This window comes from Anabrus simplex, chromosome 1, assembly GCF_040414725.1.
Source record: "Anabrus simplex isolate iqAnaSimp1 chromosome 1, ASM4041472v1, whole genome shotgun sequence".
In the NCBI taxonomy this organism is placed as follows: domain Eukaryota; kingdom Metazoa; phylum Arthropoda; class Insecta; order Orthoptera; family Tettigoniidae; genus Anabrus; species Anabrus simplex.
This window is the reverse complement of record NC_090265.1, coordinates 227832930-227852233: the sequence shown is the minus strand read 5'-3', so window position 1 is coordinate 227852233 and position 19304 is coordinate 227832930. Positions and strand designations below refer to the sequence as shown.

General features: G+C 41.7%; 1 protein-coding gene across 1 annotated transcript in view; it reads left to right on the top strand.

Moving 5' to 3' along the window:
* The window catches only part of RabX4 (RAS oncogene family member RabX4), a 237170-nt gene that overhangs the window by 147546 nt on the left and 70320 nt on the right, over positions 1 to 19304 (top strand). The window contains exon 2 of the mRNA XM_067141160.2: positions 3602 to 3662. Within this exon, the coding sequence (XP_066997261.1) occupies positions 3602 to 3662 (61 nt within the window). The remainder of the gene's footprint in view (positions 1 to 3601; positions 3663 to 19304) is intronic.

Below are 19304 nucleotides of genomic sequence, written 5' to 3'. Positions count from 1 at the left end.
ATTTTCCCCACCGGTCTCTTGGGAGTCAAGAGTGGCATCTACCTGCGTCACATGAAGGAAAGTCTGACAGTACATTGTCTGGCCTTTGAAGATGGCATAGCACTGATTGCTGAATCCCTGAGAATAGCAGCGAACCACGTCAATTGTGTCAATAGACAGGCGACTAAAGTGGGACTCCAATTACTTTACCAATATCGAAAAGCCTAACACGAAGATTTCACTGGAGCAAGGGTAAAATCAAGGGAGAGGAGAAATTTAAGTACCTCGGTGACTGGGTTGAACCCAACTTGTCAGGAGTTAAACTTTAACTGGCCTATTGATTGACTCAGAGCAATGCCCGATCGTCGAGTAGAAAACATAAATCTCCTGAATTCTTCACGTCATAAACAGCATTTATTAACTCATAAAATCAGAGAAATACAAACTTTAATCGACGCCAGTCATACAATCTGAAGCTGAAACACTACATAGTAGTCATTCGCCTGGAAATTCTGTATCCCATGGAGTGTCTGTGACCAAACAGAGAAAGCTTGGTTGATAAACTGGAATACAGGGATAGAAGAATTTCCAGAAGGATTCTAGGTCCGCTACTGTAAGATGAGGAATACCGGAGACGGCACAATTCTGCGCTCTACACCCAGATAGAGAAGCTCTCTGACTGTCTCAGGAGAAGGATGATAGCTTTCTTGTGGCAAGACTATCTCCAAACAGACTGCCCAAGTGCCTCTTCACCGTCTGACGAAACAAGAAAGTCCGTACCACATAGCTCACAGAGACTGAGAATGATATAAAAGAAATGGGGCTATCAGGCTTACAAAATAGACAGGCTCTGAGACATACTGATGAAATTCTATAGTTTTCTGGATAAATCACTGAAGAAGGACGATACCCTCTAGTCGGAGGGAAGAAAGGAGCTACACCGGGAGAATATTGACACTAAATTCCAATGGTTGAACAAGGTTGGTCGCAAACAGGCCTATTCGGAAGAGGAAGAAGAATAAGAATAATATATTACATATTGTACTGGTACATGCCGTATATTTTTACTATTAATGGTATACCATCATCATGCAGGACGTTCAGAGCGAACTTAGTTTGTTTACGTTCGGAGGAGCGAGCAGGCGAGCCAGCAACAGCTGTGTGTGTGACGTAACTGCAGCGACAGAATAGACTACCCGCCTGACGCCACATATAGCCTGCATGGCCTGGTATGTTCTGGATATGAACGTCACGCCTTCGCGAACATTCGATGTAGAAAATTTTTAAAACTCCTATAATAGTAATCGAAGCGACTTAAGCGATACGTCATTTTGAAGAGGATAACATAAACGTCTCAAATTATGAATCTCAAGAAAATCCGTCCAGGGATTCACAAGATAGTCCGCTTCAAAGGGATCACGTTATCTGATGACGTAGGAGCCCCAAACTGAATATAAGCTGAGCACGCTTGACCCTGATCAGACAATCATAGCTGGGTGTCCAGCCTGACTCTCCACGCTGCAGTGTTCGTCGAAGTGCTGAGAGAGTCTAACTTCGAATGATTCCAAGTATTCGTGTGGGACTTACACTCTGACAGCCGAGTTGAAATTATAAATTGTGCGCGTGTGAACTCTAATGTATAACAAAGTCTTTGTAATGGACATTGAATCTATCAGTCAAGTTGAACGTGTAATTTTTGCGTATGGTCAAGATCAAATTATTCAAAGTCTTTATATAGTAGACTTGGATTATATCCGTCAAGTTGAACTTTTAAATTTTGCGTGTGTTGAAACTCTTATTATGACAAGACATGTATTGGACTTAGGTGACAACAGTTGAGTTGAACTTATATTCTGTGCGCTTGTAGAAACTTCTCGATATAACTTACTTTCGTTCTTGTGGATCTGAGTTTATTAGCACGTTACCTGTGTGAAACTTAGCCTCTGAACAAACATTACTAATTTCAATGTGACACTACTGCGATATACAAGGAACTGTGATATTTCTTTTAAATCTCAGTCAGCAGTACTTAATCTCTGAACACATTTCATTAATTTCAGTGTGACACTACTACGTTATACTGTTAACTGTGACATTTGTAAAATCTCAGTCAGCATAATCTCCTTAATAGACAAGAGTGTTCATGAAAGTGTTCTAACTTTCTCATGAATGTTAATGCAAGTGATTACCATTATAAAATATAATCGTGTGCTACGACACGAGTGTTTCACCCCGAATTCAAACTATGTTCTTTTTCAATTCAAATTGTGTATTAGTTCTTCTGAACAGTGTGTAAATTATTTTTGCGTGTCTGACAGCATTGTCCTTGATAAACTCTCGAACGGTCACCTATTTTATTTAATGTCAAGTGCGCCTAACAACAAACTGTGCCTTTCATTTCAACCTTATTTCGTCAAAGTGTTTAGTATTGTTTCATGACTGACAGCAGTGTCTTTGATAAACTCTAGAGCAGTCATACATTTCTTTCAATGTCAAGTGCTACTTTATTTAGTGGAAAATCACCACGAACTGTGCCAAGTGCGTGAACAATTTTCAGTTTCATTATTTCTATTCATGAACTGTGCTTTATTTTCTTCCAATTTCGATGCTACCCGCATCTCATCTTTATTGAACTTATAAATTCTATCTACAAGATTAAGGGTGAATTCGACCGCATATCTCAACCCTATTAAATGAAACACTGCTGTTAAACCAAAGTGTCGGGGGACTGTGTACATTTGGACACTCGTGTAAGTTATGTGACGAGTGATTACCCCGCAACATCGTCGGAGATCGTCGGAGACCGTCCAAAACGTCGAAAGTTCGAGACTCAAACCCATATCAAACCAACCTGGGTGTTCCTCCCTTATCGCAACGAAATATTGGCAACATTCAAAACGTGTTCCAGCCCCGTTTAGCCTGGTTAACTGGGAGCACGGGTCATCAAAAGGCGATGTTGAAGACAGCAACTATCAACAGTAAGGTGATGTGCACTTTGAAATGCTTTTTATGAATAAAAATCTATTATTCAATCTATTTAAAAATTCTTGTAGATAGGACCCTACCTCCTGTACCAAGCCCTAGCTAGAAACCACCCAGAATTGCCCTGAGACCTACTTCGTACTAACTTTAGTATTAATTAATAAAGTCGGGCTATTTTACTGGTACAATATGTGTTTTATCTCCCCTTATTGTGCTCTACTTTAACTGAAGTGTTCTGATCGATGACATACAAATTATGAATAAAGTAGTTAAATAGGGACATCAGCAATAACAAAAGACGAGATGAGGCCATGGGTACTGTCGATAGCGCCTTAAAATTGTATTTACTCCAATAAGCTAACATTACGTCATCGTCAAATGCATTCATTGTTTGTGTTTTAGTTGATTGTTTAATTTTGTTTAGTTTCGGGTTTGGTTGGTTGGTTGGATTCCCTTTAAACTTGTATTTGTGTAGTAGAACATCAGAATTGTACTGACATTTTGATATTTTCCTTCGGAAGCACTGTATAATATTGTTATACCCCTAACTGACATCCTTGCATTCCTTTTAATTTCCCTATTCTGTGAATGTTATCAGCTTAACTACCTTCTTAATATGAGGTTATCGTTGTCATTCCAGGAATTGACTTCAAACAGAAGATTATCAACTTAGATGGAACTCCAATCAAACTCCAAATATGGTAAGTTTTGCTTATTTAACTTTCATAGTTAATGCATACCACCAGTTTATGTATTGTCAATTCATGGATAAATATATACGAGGAGTGGGGCAAAAGTCATGGCAACTATTTTTTTCACCGAGCTCGATAGCTGCAGTCGCTTAAGTGCGGCCAGTATCCAGTAATCGGGAGATAGTGCTTCGAGCCACACTGTCGGCAGCCCTGAAGATGGTTTTCCGTGGTTTCCCATTTTCACACCAGGCAAATGCCGGGGCTGTACCTTAATTAAGGCCACGGCCGCTTCCTTCCACTTCCTAGACATTTCCTATCCCATCGTCGCCATAAGACATATCTGTGACGGTGCGACGTTAAGCAAAATAGCAAAAATAAACTTTTTTTCTTGTAGATATGTGAACATCACAAAAGTATATGTGTCGTGTGGAAGTTCTGCAGGCATAGTGTGTATGCAGAACAACAGATGGCTCTGTAATAGCTGGTAGTAGCGCAGCGAGGGCTGTGAAATCAGTCAGTTGGTGAGTGTCGTGCGAGATGGAAGTAACCCGTGTTGAGCAGCGCGCTTACATCAGTATAGCCGTTCTCCGAGGGAGAAATGCGATGGAATGTCACAGTGAATTACCCTTAGGAATAATGCCCTACCATACCGTACAGTAGCTCGGTGGGCAGGAAAGTTTCAGCAAGGACATGTGTCAACCAGTGATGAGCAACGTTCGGGACGACCTGTCAGTGTGCGGACCGACGTGGCACGTGCCGTTATCGAGCAGCTCCTGGATGAAGACAGACGATGGACGCTACTGGAGTTAGAGAAGGCAAGTGCCATCGAGAAACGTACCGTCCACAGGATATTGCATAATGAGCTGCAACTGCGCAGAATCGCATCGCGGTGGGTACCACATGCACTGACGGAAGGTCAAAGGTGGGAGCGCTATGCAATATGCTCCGACCACCTTGCACGCTGGCAACAGGACGGCGATCAATTCTTATCGCGAATAATCGCCATCGATGAATTTTGGGCCAGGGCATACGAACCAGAACTGAAACGTCAGTCCGCTGAGTGGCGACATGCTGGATCACCAAGGAGGCAGAAGGTCCGTCAGAATCCGTCCCCAGTCAAATTGATGGTGATCGTCGCGTATGACGTTAGGGATGGCATTGTTTGCCACTTTGTTCCACATGGCAGAACAGTGACCACACAGTACTACAGGGACTTCCTGGTGCGACAGGTACGACGTGGCGTTCGGGAGAAACGTCGGGATCTTGTAGACAGTGCAATAATCCTGCACGACAATGCAAAACCACATAAAGCAGAGTGTGTAGGGCAGCTACTGCGACGTTGGGGATGGGAAGAATTGGAGCACCCACCGTACTCTCCCAACATTTCGCCCTGTGACTTTGATCTCATTCTAAAGATTAAGGAACCACTACGTGGTAGGCGGTTTGCAACACGAGAGGACATTGCTAATGCTGTGCGCCAACAGGTGACCCGATTCACACATGGTGCAGCAAATGCTGAGGAAGATGGTATTCAGCGCCTCACACATAGTTGGCAACGTGTGGCGTCAGTAGCAGGGGACTACTTTGAGGGTCTTTAGGCCCAGGTTTATCATATCAATATTATGTGTACTGTGTTGTCATTCTTTTGCACCGGGAAGGCCATATTGCCCTGTATACTACCGTAATAAATTAGTGTGTTACGATATTTCAGTGCTATTCATTGTCTACACATGTAGTTAACACCTTGATCTTTCGTCTGTATATGTCACATTCTCCAACCGGACTGGTATCTTCAAGAAAAAAATAGCTGCCATTACGTTTGCCCCAACCCTCGTATTTCTAAACATTATTTTTAGCTTTACTCCTAAATACTAAATATTATCTGAAATCAGTTGACAACAAGGCTTCCTCCTCTCACGCATTATTTCGTTTAAATATGCAATATTCTAAGCTATTTTTAACTATTGTTACAGACAAAATTGCTTAACATGCATTTCCTTTTGGAATAACATAAGGAAACTTTCAAATAATTTTGTCGTTTGTATCCGCCTGATATTCGCAACTAGTTGAACGAAGGTATTCGTTTAAAATTAAACCACCAGATACTGACCAATGACTGATCGTCGAGTAGTGAACAGACCTTTCCTGAATTGGCACATCCTTCACCGTCCGACTGTTTGCAACACCGAAAGCAGCCACGGAAGTGTATTGCTTCTTAAAAATTGTGTACTAGCCAGGTGGACGAACTCAAACCAGTGAGGTCTCACCTCAGGACATGCCCATCGGTAACATTGCACAATAGAAGAATCGTCAACAGCCTAGCCTTGATCCGTGTCTACCAATTTTCTTATTTACATCGCTCCGGCGTCTGAAGTCAATCACAATCATGTACCCCTACAAGCCATATTCAACTGCTACTACCACAGCTGCCACCTGCACCACCACCACTTCCATCTCCAGCTTCAGACAATTCACCATAGACACCTCGGCCGTAGCCTTCGACCTGGCTCTCATGTCCAGCTACGCAGCTCCGAATTACGACGCACGCTTTCTATCAGCAAATCCAGCTACGCATCCAGACAACCCGCGAACTCAGTACCAGAGGATGACGCATCAACCGGCACCCGAGGGAGCGCGTGCTCCGCATTGCCTGGCAGTGGACTCGGCACCTGCGCAGCGGACGCCTACAGCAGCCGCAACATCTCTTCCAATGGACACCACCATACAGCATATATCCCCATCTACTACCACTACTACCCCCACCTCCTCTCGGCTCGAATATTCCTCCACTTCTGGCACTAGATGACCCATCAACCGTCTCCGATTTCTCCAGCAAACCCCTTCCGGCACACATGCATTTCTCCAACCCTTCTTCAGAATTTCAGACACCTCAAGCCATCTTCTACACGCTTCTTCGTTACAACATGCGCCGAGAGGACATCGCTGATATCAGGAAGACTTCAAAAGGAATGATAATTCAAATCAACGGGGAAATAGCAGCAAACCAACTCACCATCACAATCGGATCAACTCCGTTCGGATCAGATATCCCTCTTCAACCCCTCTCACCACCACCTCCGCCGCCACGTTATAATCACCTAAGATGCGTCATCCTTGGTGTGGATCCTTCACTTTCAGAAGAGACGATTCTCGCCGAGCTCAGTGCGGAGGGACTGCCTGCTCGGAAGGCCTTTCGCATCCGAAATGTGGAGGGCCCAACATTCCTGGTGCGGATTCTTCTGCCAACACCATCCGACGTGGACGGACTGCTTGCCAGTGGTGTATCGATACATCGCCACCATCACAAAGTCGATCCTTCTCGTGTTCCACCTCCACAGTCAATCAGATGTGAACGATGCCTCCTCTATAACAATCAGGGGCGGAGTTGATCCGATTGTGATGGTGAGTTGGTTTGCTGCTATTTCCCCGTTGATTTGAATTATCATTCCTTTTGAAGTCTTCCTGATATCAGCGATGTCCTCTCGGCGCATGTTGTAACGAAGAAGCGTGTAGAAGATGGCTTGAGGTGTCTGAAATTCTGAAGAAGGGTTGGAGAAATGCATGTGTGCCGGAAGGGGTTTGCTGGAGAAATCGGAGACGGTGAAAAGCAAATCATCCAATCTGCGGTCATTGCACTCAGCATCATGTCACCATCAAGTGCCCCAACACCCCGCCCGCTGTAATACTTGCGGGGTCAGCCATCCAGTCTAATCTCGCCGCTGTCGAGGACGTCCGATACCTCCCTCAAATCACCCAGAATTCATAGCCCCGATTCGCACTATTAACCCACCAACCACGCCCACTCGTTCACTTTTTCCCCACCCTACAATTGAAGATCTTGTCAGATTTGTTACAATCTCCTTGCTAAATATCCATCCATACAATAGACACCTGGTTCTCACACACCTTCAGGCTGCAGCTAATCTCAATCTCCATTTTCTCACTACCCATTCAGGCTTAAATACTCATTTTAACTTCACACCCTTAAAAACTCTCGTATAAACCCCCTCAACCTCCTCTCAGCATCCAAAAATAGACAATAGCATCATATTTTAATGATGCATTGTAATGCACAAGATTCCGAATCACTTCAGAACGGCATGCTATTAAAACCACCTCATTCTTGCATTGCAAACGTCCTTATTCTTAGATGTATTTATAGCACATTATTTTTGGATATCATTTGGCGTAGGATGGAAAAAAAGAAAAGAAAAAGAAAAAAGAAATTTTAAAAAAAATTAAAAAACACCCTTCTTATGTTATGGTATGATATTCTTTAAAATTTTCTAATAATGAAAGTATTGTTTATGTTTATAAATTCTTCTCTGTAACTTTTGGAAATACACATTCAATAAAGCTTAGTAAAGAGGCCCAACCCCCTACCACCTCCTCTATTTTTCACATCCTCCTACCCATCTCCCTGATCCATCACACCTCCTCAACCCGCCCGCATCTCTTGGACAGAGAGAGGGCGTTACCCTCTAGGTGGCCCGCCCCATCCCTTCAGGGTGGGGAATGAAAACATTTATAGATAGATAGATAGATAGATAGATAGATTCCTGAATTGGTCGGTAGATGCAGAGTGGGTCTCTGCCCTTAAGTGGTCACGGCTGGTCCGTGGTCCAACAGCTGTGCATTCTGACCGGCCAACCGAGCAGATGAGTGGTGGCAGCGACTTTGCCGTGACTCTACGCCTCTGCATTCGGGAGACGGGACCGGACTGGACCTCACGGCTGGCTCCAACCGTCGGCTCTCCTGAGAATGGTTTTCCGTGGTTTTCCATTCTTCTGCACTAAGGCGAATGCCGGGACAGTTCCTACTATAGGCCGCGTTCACCAACCCCCTCACCTTCTCCGAAAATATCCTTCACCGAACAAATGTCCGACTTGTTGGCTGAACGGTCAGCATACTAGCCTTCGGTTCAGAGGGTCTCGGGTTCGATTCCCAGCCGGGTCGGGGATTTTAACCTTAATTGGTTAATTCCTACGGCACGGGGGCTAAGTGTATGTATTGTCTTCATCATCATTTCATCCTCATCACGACGCGCAGGTCGCCTACGGGAGTCAAATAGAAAGACCTGCACCTGGCGAGCCGAACCCTACCTGGGATATCCCGCACTAAAAACCATACGACATTTCATTTTTTTACCGAACAAATCTCCCGGCCTGAGAGACGGCGTCACCGTCTAAGTGGCCCGCCCCTCCCCTTCAGCGAGGGAATGAAAACATTTCACTAGTAATAGTAGTTCCGGAATTCTTAAGGATATAAATAGCATTTATTAACATGAAATCAGTAAAATACAAACTTTAAAATATTATTTACCGAGCGAGTTGGAGTGCTCTTAGGAGCGCGCAGCTGTGAGCATGCATTCGGGAGATAGTGGGTTTGAACTCCACTGTCGGTAGCCCTGAAAGTGGTTTTTCGTGGTTCCCATTTTCACACCAAGAAAATGCTGGGACTTAATTAAGGTCACGGCCACTTCCTTCCCACTCCTAGCTCTTTTCCATCCTATTGTGGTCATAATACGACCTGCCTGTATCGGTGCGACGTAAAGCCAATTGTAAAAATAAAATCGAGAATCTAGGAGGCTGCATGCCCTAGTGGAGATACATTTAATAAAATATTCAATATATCCGCTATTATTTAAACCGTGTGCAATGAGAGTGACGAATTCACTTGGCAATGAAAGGGTTAATAAAACTTTGAAATAGCGAGTGAAATTCGGGCGTGCACTGTTTTCGCGAATGTCGTTATTGTCGCTTGTGATCAGTGAAACAGTGCAATGACATAGTAGTCGTGACAGCAGTATCTGTTAGCCTATTAATGTGCTTATACGTGCCATTGTATTGTGGTGCAAGTATGCAATATATAAAACTACGGCACCATTCTAGTTTAAATAGCCGTGTAAATTCTACCTTCAGTATTTAAGTCTCGTGTTTATATCTTCATTCGTGTTCTTAGTCTTTATAAGTCTAATTGAAAACTACAGCAAGTGTTACGGTCTTAATTTAAGAAGACAAAGAAGATGAATTCTGTAAGTAGCATTTTAAGTAGTGACGGGAATATAAGTTTTGAACGTTGGCTAGATTTAAGGAAGTTAGGGCCTCCTCGGACGAATTTAAATATTGCACAAGAACAGAGGGGTTATAAGAACGAAAATGCATTAACTGGGAAATTCAGTCCTTCACGTTATAAGCACGCTGAATGGCTGTGCGGATGTGAAATAAGGAATTCGTTCTTTTGTTACTCTTGTTTGGCAATGAATGTCATTGATCCTACGTTCTTAGTAAGTGAATATATGCCGTTAAGTTCTATGAGCAGTTTGAACTAGCGCTCAGGCAGATACATCTGACAACCCAGGTATTTTTCGAGTTTTTTCGATGTTATCTGATTTTTGCTACGTGATCGTTCTTTCTCGGAGACAGATTTCTAGCTGGCCAAAGTCATTGGAGTATTATTATTATTATTATTATTATTATTATTATTATTATTATTATTATTATTATTATTATTGTTGTTGTTGTTGTTGTTGTTGTTGTTGTTGTTACGGAGTTATCCGTGGAAGTCAGAGGTGAAAGAAGGTGCGGGCTGGAATGGGTCTAACTACATGTTCGAAAGATGAATTAAAATTTCAACAAAGGTTATATTTTCAAAACTTAACAATGGTGACATAGAATTTAGAGCGTACAACAAATAACAACCAGTTAAATGAGGTACAAGGCAACTTTACAAATTCTGGGCTACAAGCCCCAAAGTCTGAGCTCACAGCTCACACCCACAAATTACCAAAGGGCAGAAAACCCCTTCATTACATGGAGCTCTTGCTCCCGCTTAGTAATACCAAGCCTCCTAGAGGCACCTTCCAAAATACCAGAAAGAGCTGGCCTGCTCTCAATTTACAAGCCTATCAAAGGCCACAACAAACTTTACTTCTAACTGCCCTCAAGGCATACAAAGAAACAGGGGTATTTAATACCCAACCTACAGGGCCTTCGCATGAAGAAAACAAAACATCAGGTTAAGTTACTGGCCCAAAGTACAGAAAGAACTGGAGGCGTGAGCTTGCACTCCTAAATACACATTTTAAAACCTAAGTGGCTCTAGGCCGATACACAGGGGCTAATCCCAAGCTAGGGAGGTGACTCGTATGAGAAAACATTAATACATTAAGGAAGAGAAGAAACGGTTACGAAAACGTAGTCATCTCAATTTCAAATGAAGGGGAGCTCGAGAGGGTAAAGCACTTTCTATCCCCGAATTAAATTTCAAGAAAACTGAAGTTTACCAGGAAAAGGGTTTACATGTTTAATAGTTTACATATGAAACGTTTCGAACCCTCCCCGAGAGTTAAACTGCTGAGCTAGCACGAAATAAAAATGTTTAAAGGCCATTACCTTGTTGGAGATCTGTTGCCCGAATAAAGAGGCGCTTCCCGCCCCCTGCTACATATCCACACACTAAGCTAGATGTTACTGAAGTGGCCCGGAGACAAGAAAATCAGCAGTTTTTATACCCTCGTGGAAAGTTCGAGACCTTTCATGAATGATGACAACCCGCCCTCAAACTTTCATTGGCTACAGTACACAGTTACATACAAAATTGGAGAAGAAAGCCCCGATTGGCCGAAAATTAATTACAGAAATTCCTGATTGGCTACATTCAAAACAGGCGGAAAGAAAGGATTAATACTGCCAACCCACAAATGACGACAAAATTTAGTAAAGAGAAAACTTATGAATACAAAATTTCTCCAAGAAGGTTCATTCCTTCACACCAGAGCGCATTATCATAGTTTTTGGTCGAGACGTCTGTTAGAGAATGTCCACACTTCTTGATCAATGAAAAACAAAAGCAAATCAAAAACACACAGTGACATCTTCTGATAACCAGTAGAATTAGTTCAGTTTTTAAAGTTCAGAGCTTCTCCTGTAGAGGAGTTTCAATTGGCGCAAGATTTGAACTTGCGTCGTAGAGGTGTACCGCCCGGTACAATTATTATTATTATTATTATTATTATTATTATTATTATTATTATTATTATTATTATTATTATTATTATGTAGAACAGCAAATAACCACGATCGCCGAAATGAATGATGTGTTGTATGCATGCCAACAGACGTATGAGATGGTGACAGCTAAAGAAAAGAAGGCATCTGTCTGGAAAAGCTCTATCGAAGCCAAGATCAACAAATTGAATAGAAAATTGGAAATAATTGATGCCCACCGCCCAAATGAAAGAGCAAGTAAAGAGTTGATTAGAATGTGTAGAGAAAATCGAATTCATTCAAACAAGAGTAGTGATATTCAGAAGATGCGTGATATGATTCTTGAGAAAATAGCTATTTACAAGAAGAAGACAGTGATAGCTGAAAATCGTATAGCATCTAGAAACACAAACCGAAAGTTTGAGTTTAATAGGAAGACCTTCTATCGTGACCTTGAAGGCGACAGATTTACAGTAAGTGAAGATATTAATCTTGAAGAAACCAAACGCTTTTGGACTACAATTTGGCAATATGATGAAAGACAAGATTATGAACAACTGATCCAAGAACTAAGTCCAGCGGAAGTGGAGGTAGATATGGATAGAGATAAGATAAAAGAGGTCATATCCAGTTGTATAAAGTACCTTGCGAACTGGAAAGCAACAGGACCTGATTTTGTATATAATTACTTTATTAAGAGAATGTATGCACTACATGAGAGGTTAGAACAACTAATCCACGAAATAATCCAAAACCCAGACTTGATCGATGAAGAGCTTTATGCTGGGATAACATATTTGATTCCAAAAGTCCCGAATGCAAACATACCGCAGCTCCTGAGGCCAATTACATGCCTTTCAAATTTATTCAAATTAATCAGCAAAGTGTTCACGGTAATAGTCAATGATTTCTGTGACGTGAACAATATTATCTCAAGTAATCAAATGGGAACACGCAACCGATGTCAAGGCGCTAAGGAACAAGCACTTATAAGCAAAACCATAAATGAAAAGTACAATAATAAATTGTGTACTGCTTGGGTGGACATTCAGAAAGCATATGATTCGTTGTCACATGAATACCTAATTGAATGCCTACGGAAGATACATATGCCAGAAAACATCATTAAATTTGTCAATAGAACACTTGACAAACAGAGAACAACATTAATATGTGGAAATAAAGTGGTCGGTGACGTGAAAATAAATAGAGGAATATTACAAGGAGATGCTCTTTCACCCAAGTTGTTCGTAATTGCTATGGAATCATTAAGCAGAATTCTAAATAAGAACTGCGAGAAGATCCAAGCAGATGAACATGGAAGAATTGAGTGCAACCACCTCATTTTCATCGATGACATTAAATTGTTCGCCAAAGATGTGCAGACATTGAACGAGCTGAGCCAGTGGACGAAGCAATGTCTCAACAACATGGGTTTTACAATCAATCAGCAAAAGTCAGCGAACAATATCAATTCGAACCATATCTTTGGAGAGAAGGTAAATGACGTGGAAGGATACAAATACCTAGGAATATTAGAAGACTCGAGAAATGTAATTAAACCCGAGAATAAAGTTATCATAGCCAACAAGATCGAATCACGGGTAACAAATGTATGCCAAACAAAGTTGAACGCGAGAAACCTGTTTGCAGCAATAAATGAGTACGCGTTATCAACTATTAACTATTATATTGGCCTGATCCCGTACGAGCACGAAGAATTTAACAACATTGATCTGAAGGTGAGAGGAATCTTGAGAGAGCATAATATCGTCAGAACAGCAGGTAATATGGAACGACTGTACCTGAAAAGACATGAGTTAGGAAGAGGACTACAAAATATTTCTGAGAAGGCCGAATTGATTTTACTAGAACTATGTAAATATTTGGCAACAAACACAAGAACGAAGTTTATCGCAGAAAGTGAAAGAAGAAATGCAACCCATCTTGGACTGATTGAAGAACATTTGAAACGGAAGTACCTAATTGAGGAAGGAAACGATGTCACGGTAAAAGTAGTTAAACAGAAACAAAAACAGATGCGAATGGATCGAATCATGGCTAAGTCAATGCATTCCACATTGTTCCGTGAACAACAGGAGAAATTTGTTGACGTAAAACAGTCATCGTTATGGCTAATGAGGGGGAATATATCTCCACAGGAAGAAGGAATGTTCTGTAAGATACAAGACAGAAACATCTTCTTTAGTCATGGGAGTATATTCCAGAGGTGCCCACACTGCAACCAGGGCAATAAGACACTAGATCACCTGGCAACACAATGTGGACGAATGCTTAATTTGGACTCCAAGAAACGCCACAATGATGTTGTCAGATGCTTGCATTTCATGTTCACCAAAAAGTATGGGCTGAATAATTCTAAGAAAATAAAGAACTATAAAGTTGAAAATGTCATATCCAATCAGCGAATTAGAATAAAGTCAGACGTCATCATACAGACTGAGCTTCGCATTGAACACAATAAACCGGATCTGATGATACATGACCTTGTAAAGAATGAAATCCTATTAATTGAAGTTGGAATCACAAACAAAAATATCCTGAAACAGACCGAAACCACTAAAGGAAGAAAGTACGAGATGCTAGCCAACGAACTCTCACTTATGTACAATGGGGCCAAGGTGACGATGGTCCCTGTGGTAATAACATGGGACGGGCTAGTTACCAACTTGTTCAAGAAGCACATGGACAAATTGGAAGTGAGCAAACAGCTACAGGCCTACCTACAGACCATTTTACTAAAAAGAACATGTGAGAGTGTGCTAATCGACTTCAGACGAGGCAACTTGGATGACGAGTTGTGGACGGAGGACTTGCAAACAATGATGGACCAGATGGAGGCGGTCCTGGTACCGTAAATGGTGTGCAAGAAGTGTGTATACAAATGCGTAGAATCATTGGATGTAACATGGACTTAAAAACTAATTGAATAAATTTATTATTATTATTATTATTATTAGTAGTAGTAGTAGTAGTAGTAGTAGTAGTAGTAGTAGTATTACTATTATTATTATTATAGCTAAAATGTCGTGGTGTTGGTGGTCAGTCAAAACTGAACCGATAGGGGACGGGGAAGATATGGCGGCACAACCCTGCCAGAGTAAAATGTCACGAACCTCCACTGTATGGTACACTATTACATGTTTAGAATATACTTTGATATTGTGTGCAAGTAATACTGTTGGCTAATACATTACATAATATTAGGTTCCACATTGCCCTTTATTTCAGACCTTCCGCATTCGTATTGCACAATGATTCCAAATGGAATCACTTTTCTATTTTCCTTATTTTTCCAAAAAATGCATGGATTGTGACACACAAGCTTTATTAATACCTATTTGAAGGGGATTTGCAAGACATTTTTTTTCGTCGGTTAAATACATTTGGGCTGGAGAGGGTTAAAGAATTTGTCTGCATAAGAAATGAAGTCTGACATTTCTTAGCAGCCAATGGAAAAGTTGACGCTGAAACTATTCATAAACTTAAGAATGAAGAATGGCTCTGAACATCAGCTTTCCTGACAGATATCACAGATATTTGAACATCTTCACTTAACACTTACCACTCGACAGTAACCCAGCACCAATCCAGCTATTCTCGAACACCACTGTGACGCACTCAACGACAACAAAGACTTCAGCACTTCACTACTTCTCTCAACAGACGCATTGGCTCCATCGCAATGACTCCCACAATAACAGCAAAACAACAGTCGCATTTATATGCCTAGTAATGATGTTCTGATATCTTCGGAGAGCGCCCAAAGTAAGAAACTTCCATCTTCGCCTTATAGAAAAAGGAAAAGAGCAAGTGAAAGGAGAGGCCGTCTCATGCCCTCAGGCTAGCTGGGACATCACCGGCCTGATTCACTCATTCTTTCCAGAAAATACCGAAAGAGGCTTTCAGAAAGCTAACAGCCGCATGAGCATGTAACAATATAGACAGGCAGACATGATGAAAATTTAAAAACTGCATTTCCTTCCTATTCCAGACATGACCGATAAATAAGTACCTATTTTAAAAAATTCTGACCATAATAAAGACAAAATTCGTATTTTTATATAGTTACTATTGCAGGTTTCCTGTATGGTGAAGTGATTAACTGTTTTAGTTTAGATTATGAGAATAGTAAAGCTAAATATATTGATTGAAAGTAATGTAAAAATTAGCAAGTTTAGGAAGTGGTACGGAAGACAAAATCTGTCACGTTGAAATCGAATGCTAGTGAATAATTCGGGCCGATTGAATGTGATATTAATTTATGGTTCTACTCACTGAGGCACATGGATGCGTAGGCTCTCCCTCTGTGTGCTTAAGGTTGAAGAACTGAATTCCATTGTGGTCAGTTGGTATTTCAAGTGTTCAAATGACAGACACTCGTACTACGAGGGCTGTAAATAAAGTAGAACGCAATAGTTAATGAACTAACAAATATAATTGCATTAAATTTCTTCAGAGTAGTCACCCGCCAAATGTCGGGAATCCGTAGGGGACCGTTGATGACAGCGACGGGGTGCCCTACTGCGTGGAGTACAGATGCCACAGCAAAAATTCTGCGGCCACGGAGGAGTTCCTTCAACTTCGTAAACAGATCGAAGTCACAAAGAGTCATGTCTGGTGAGTACGGAGAGTGTTCGAAGACCTCCCAGTGCGACCGTCGCAATAAGAGCGTGACATTGTTTGATACATAAAAACGTGCAACACGATCGGACGTTCGCCATGCAATAAACGTGGATGTTTGCGCCGCATTTAGCTCCAGAAATTGGCAATAGTAGTCACTGTTGACGGTTTGTCCCTCAGGCACAGCATGCGTAAGAATAACACCCTCGTAGTTGTATGCCACTATCAGCATAAGCTTCACCCGACAAGGTTCCTGTCGAAATTGCTGTGGACGGGGTGAACCTGCGTGACGCCATTCATTCGACTGACGTTTTAATTCAGGCTCCTAGGCTCGTGCCCATGTCTCATCAATGGCGACAATAAGATGCAGAACGTCTCCTTCGTACATAAAGAAACTAAAACTTATATAATTTCCATGAACCTGGGATACATCACGCGAATAAAAAATAGGACTTTTTGATACCCCCCAAAAGGCGCTGAATTTAACATGAGCCCGTACTCATAGTCAAGGACGAGAGTAGAACTCGCGACCCCTAGAATGCATACGTACTACCCGTCTAACAATGCACAAATGACAAACAATAATACCAATAAAAAAGACACAGTAAAACATCACAGAACAAATCTGTCCAGGTGGATGGCAGCCAATGCATACCGGTGCTGTTTCTGTACGTCGGTGAGTTCATGTGGAACTCAACGGGACGTAATTTTCCTCATATTAGGACATTTCGTCACTATGTGCCACACCGTTTGATGACTGAGACCAAACTCTGCGGATAATTCCCGGACAGTCCATCGAAGGTTTACGGATGTCAATCTGATTTCGAGGAACGGACGGCCGACCAGTGTGGTACAAATCCGCAGTCTCATTCCAACCAACACGAAACGCCTTGACCCACCATGCAACCATCCTATACGGTAACGCATTCTCGCCACATGCTTCACGTAATCCTCGATAAAATTCTGATGCATTTTACCACGGGCAACCTCGATTTTAATACACGAACGCTGATCACCTGAAGAAAATATGCTTTGGAGCGGTGAAATCGGCACTCTTCACTTCAGCGCCACTCCCAGCTGGATGCCCGTCAAATGCACACTACACATCGACAACAGCGCCACCTGACCCCTCCCATATCCTATTTGCGCATGCCCACTACGAGTGTCTGGACTACGTTGCCACTACTGTATTCACAACCCTCGTGTTCGACTCCATGGCTGAATGGTTAGCGTACTAGCCTTTGGCCGCCGGGGTCCCGGATTCGATTCCCGGCAAGGTCGGAAATTTTAACCATAATTGGTTAATTTCTCTGACACGGGGGCTGGGTGTATGTGTCGTCTTCATCGTCATTTCATCCTCATCACGACGCGCATGTCGCGTACGGGAGTCAAATCGAAAGGCCTGCGCCTGACGAGCCGAAATTTTCCTCGGACACTCCCGGCACTAAAAACCATACGCCATTCCATTACAGCCCTCGTATGTAGAAGGAGATTCAGAGATAAAGAACCCATTTCTACGGCATCATTTCGGCATTTTGGTATCCCTCAAAATTATAACAATTCAAATAATATTAAGCACTTAGTATAGACTGTTATGCCTTTCAATGTTCAGTCTGAAAACCCTTAAATAAGTGACTCAGCTATCCTCTATTTGCAACTAGCTCTGTGGCTCATTTAGTTTCGTTCCACACCTCTTATGATTAAAAGCTATGTCTAACCATCAACGCATTGGTCTCCCTCTGCTTCTCTTACCCTCCATGGCCGAATTTATTACTTTCGTAGATGAGCTATCCTCCTGCATTCACCTTAGGCTACATGACCTCGCTATCGAAATCGGTTTATATGCACAGTTTTCACCGGGTATAAAATGTCTGCCTACAGCTTTTTTTTTTTCTACTTGTTTACCGTCGCACTAGCACATGGAGGGTTTTCGACGATGAAGGGATGAGAAAGGGCTAAGGTTGGGAAGGTAGCGGCCGTGGTCTTAATTAAGGTACAGACCCAACATTTGCCTGGTGTGAAAATGGAAAGCCACGGAGAACCATCTTCATGGCTGCCGACTATGCCTAGAGTTTTATGCCACACGAGATTTCATGTGTACGCCGATGATTTACAGATCTATTACAATTTTCCTGTGAATCGTATTAATGAATTTATTAGTAAAATAGATAATACTACATCAATATTCACTATGTCATCTGTTATAAATTAAAACAAAACCGTGGACATGCACTAGGATACTGAAGAAATGTATCAAACCTTTTCAATAGGGGCATTCTTCCCGTCATTGTAAACGGATTTGTAGTTACGTACCAGAAAAGTGTTAAGAATTTAGGTATTCTTATGGATAATACTCATTGCTGATCATTTCACACCAAACATTTAGTCAAGAAAGTATCTGGTATATTGCATCAGATTCGTTGAAACGTTTCCTTTAAAAAAACACTGCATGTTGATCCAAACCATGGTATTTCCTATTTTGGATTACGGAGCTCTAATTTACAGCGATATCTCAGAGAAACATAGTACGAATCTCCAACGAGTTCAGATTGCTTATGTGAGCTTTGTCTTTAACATTCGTAAAGACTGCCATGTAACATCTTACTACAATATTGCAGGTTGGCAGAAACTCAGGGATAGACGATCATTCTCAGTGCCTTGCTTACTGCTGGTAATGTTAAAATGTAATGCTCTCTCATATTTTCCCACTCCCATTGTTCATATAAGTAGAGTGCTTGATCGGGACAGTAGATTTACAGCTGGCATCCTTTAGGTTCCACAGCATCTTACGGTGAAGTGCAGTAATTCGTTTATTGTCGCTGCCTCTTAATTATACAATAAACTGTATACGAAACAGAGCTAAGTAGTATCAAAACCCAGGAAAAAAATGTCTAAAATTCCGCTTTCCCTTTAAGCTATGAATATAAATGTTCACCAATATAGTATACTTCTTAAATGTTAAAAGAAAAATTGAAATCTCCTACATATAGATTTCAAAGGATAGGTTTTAATAATTTAT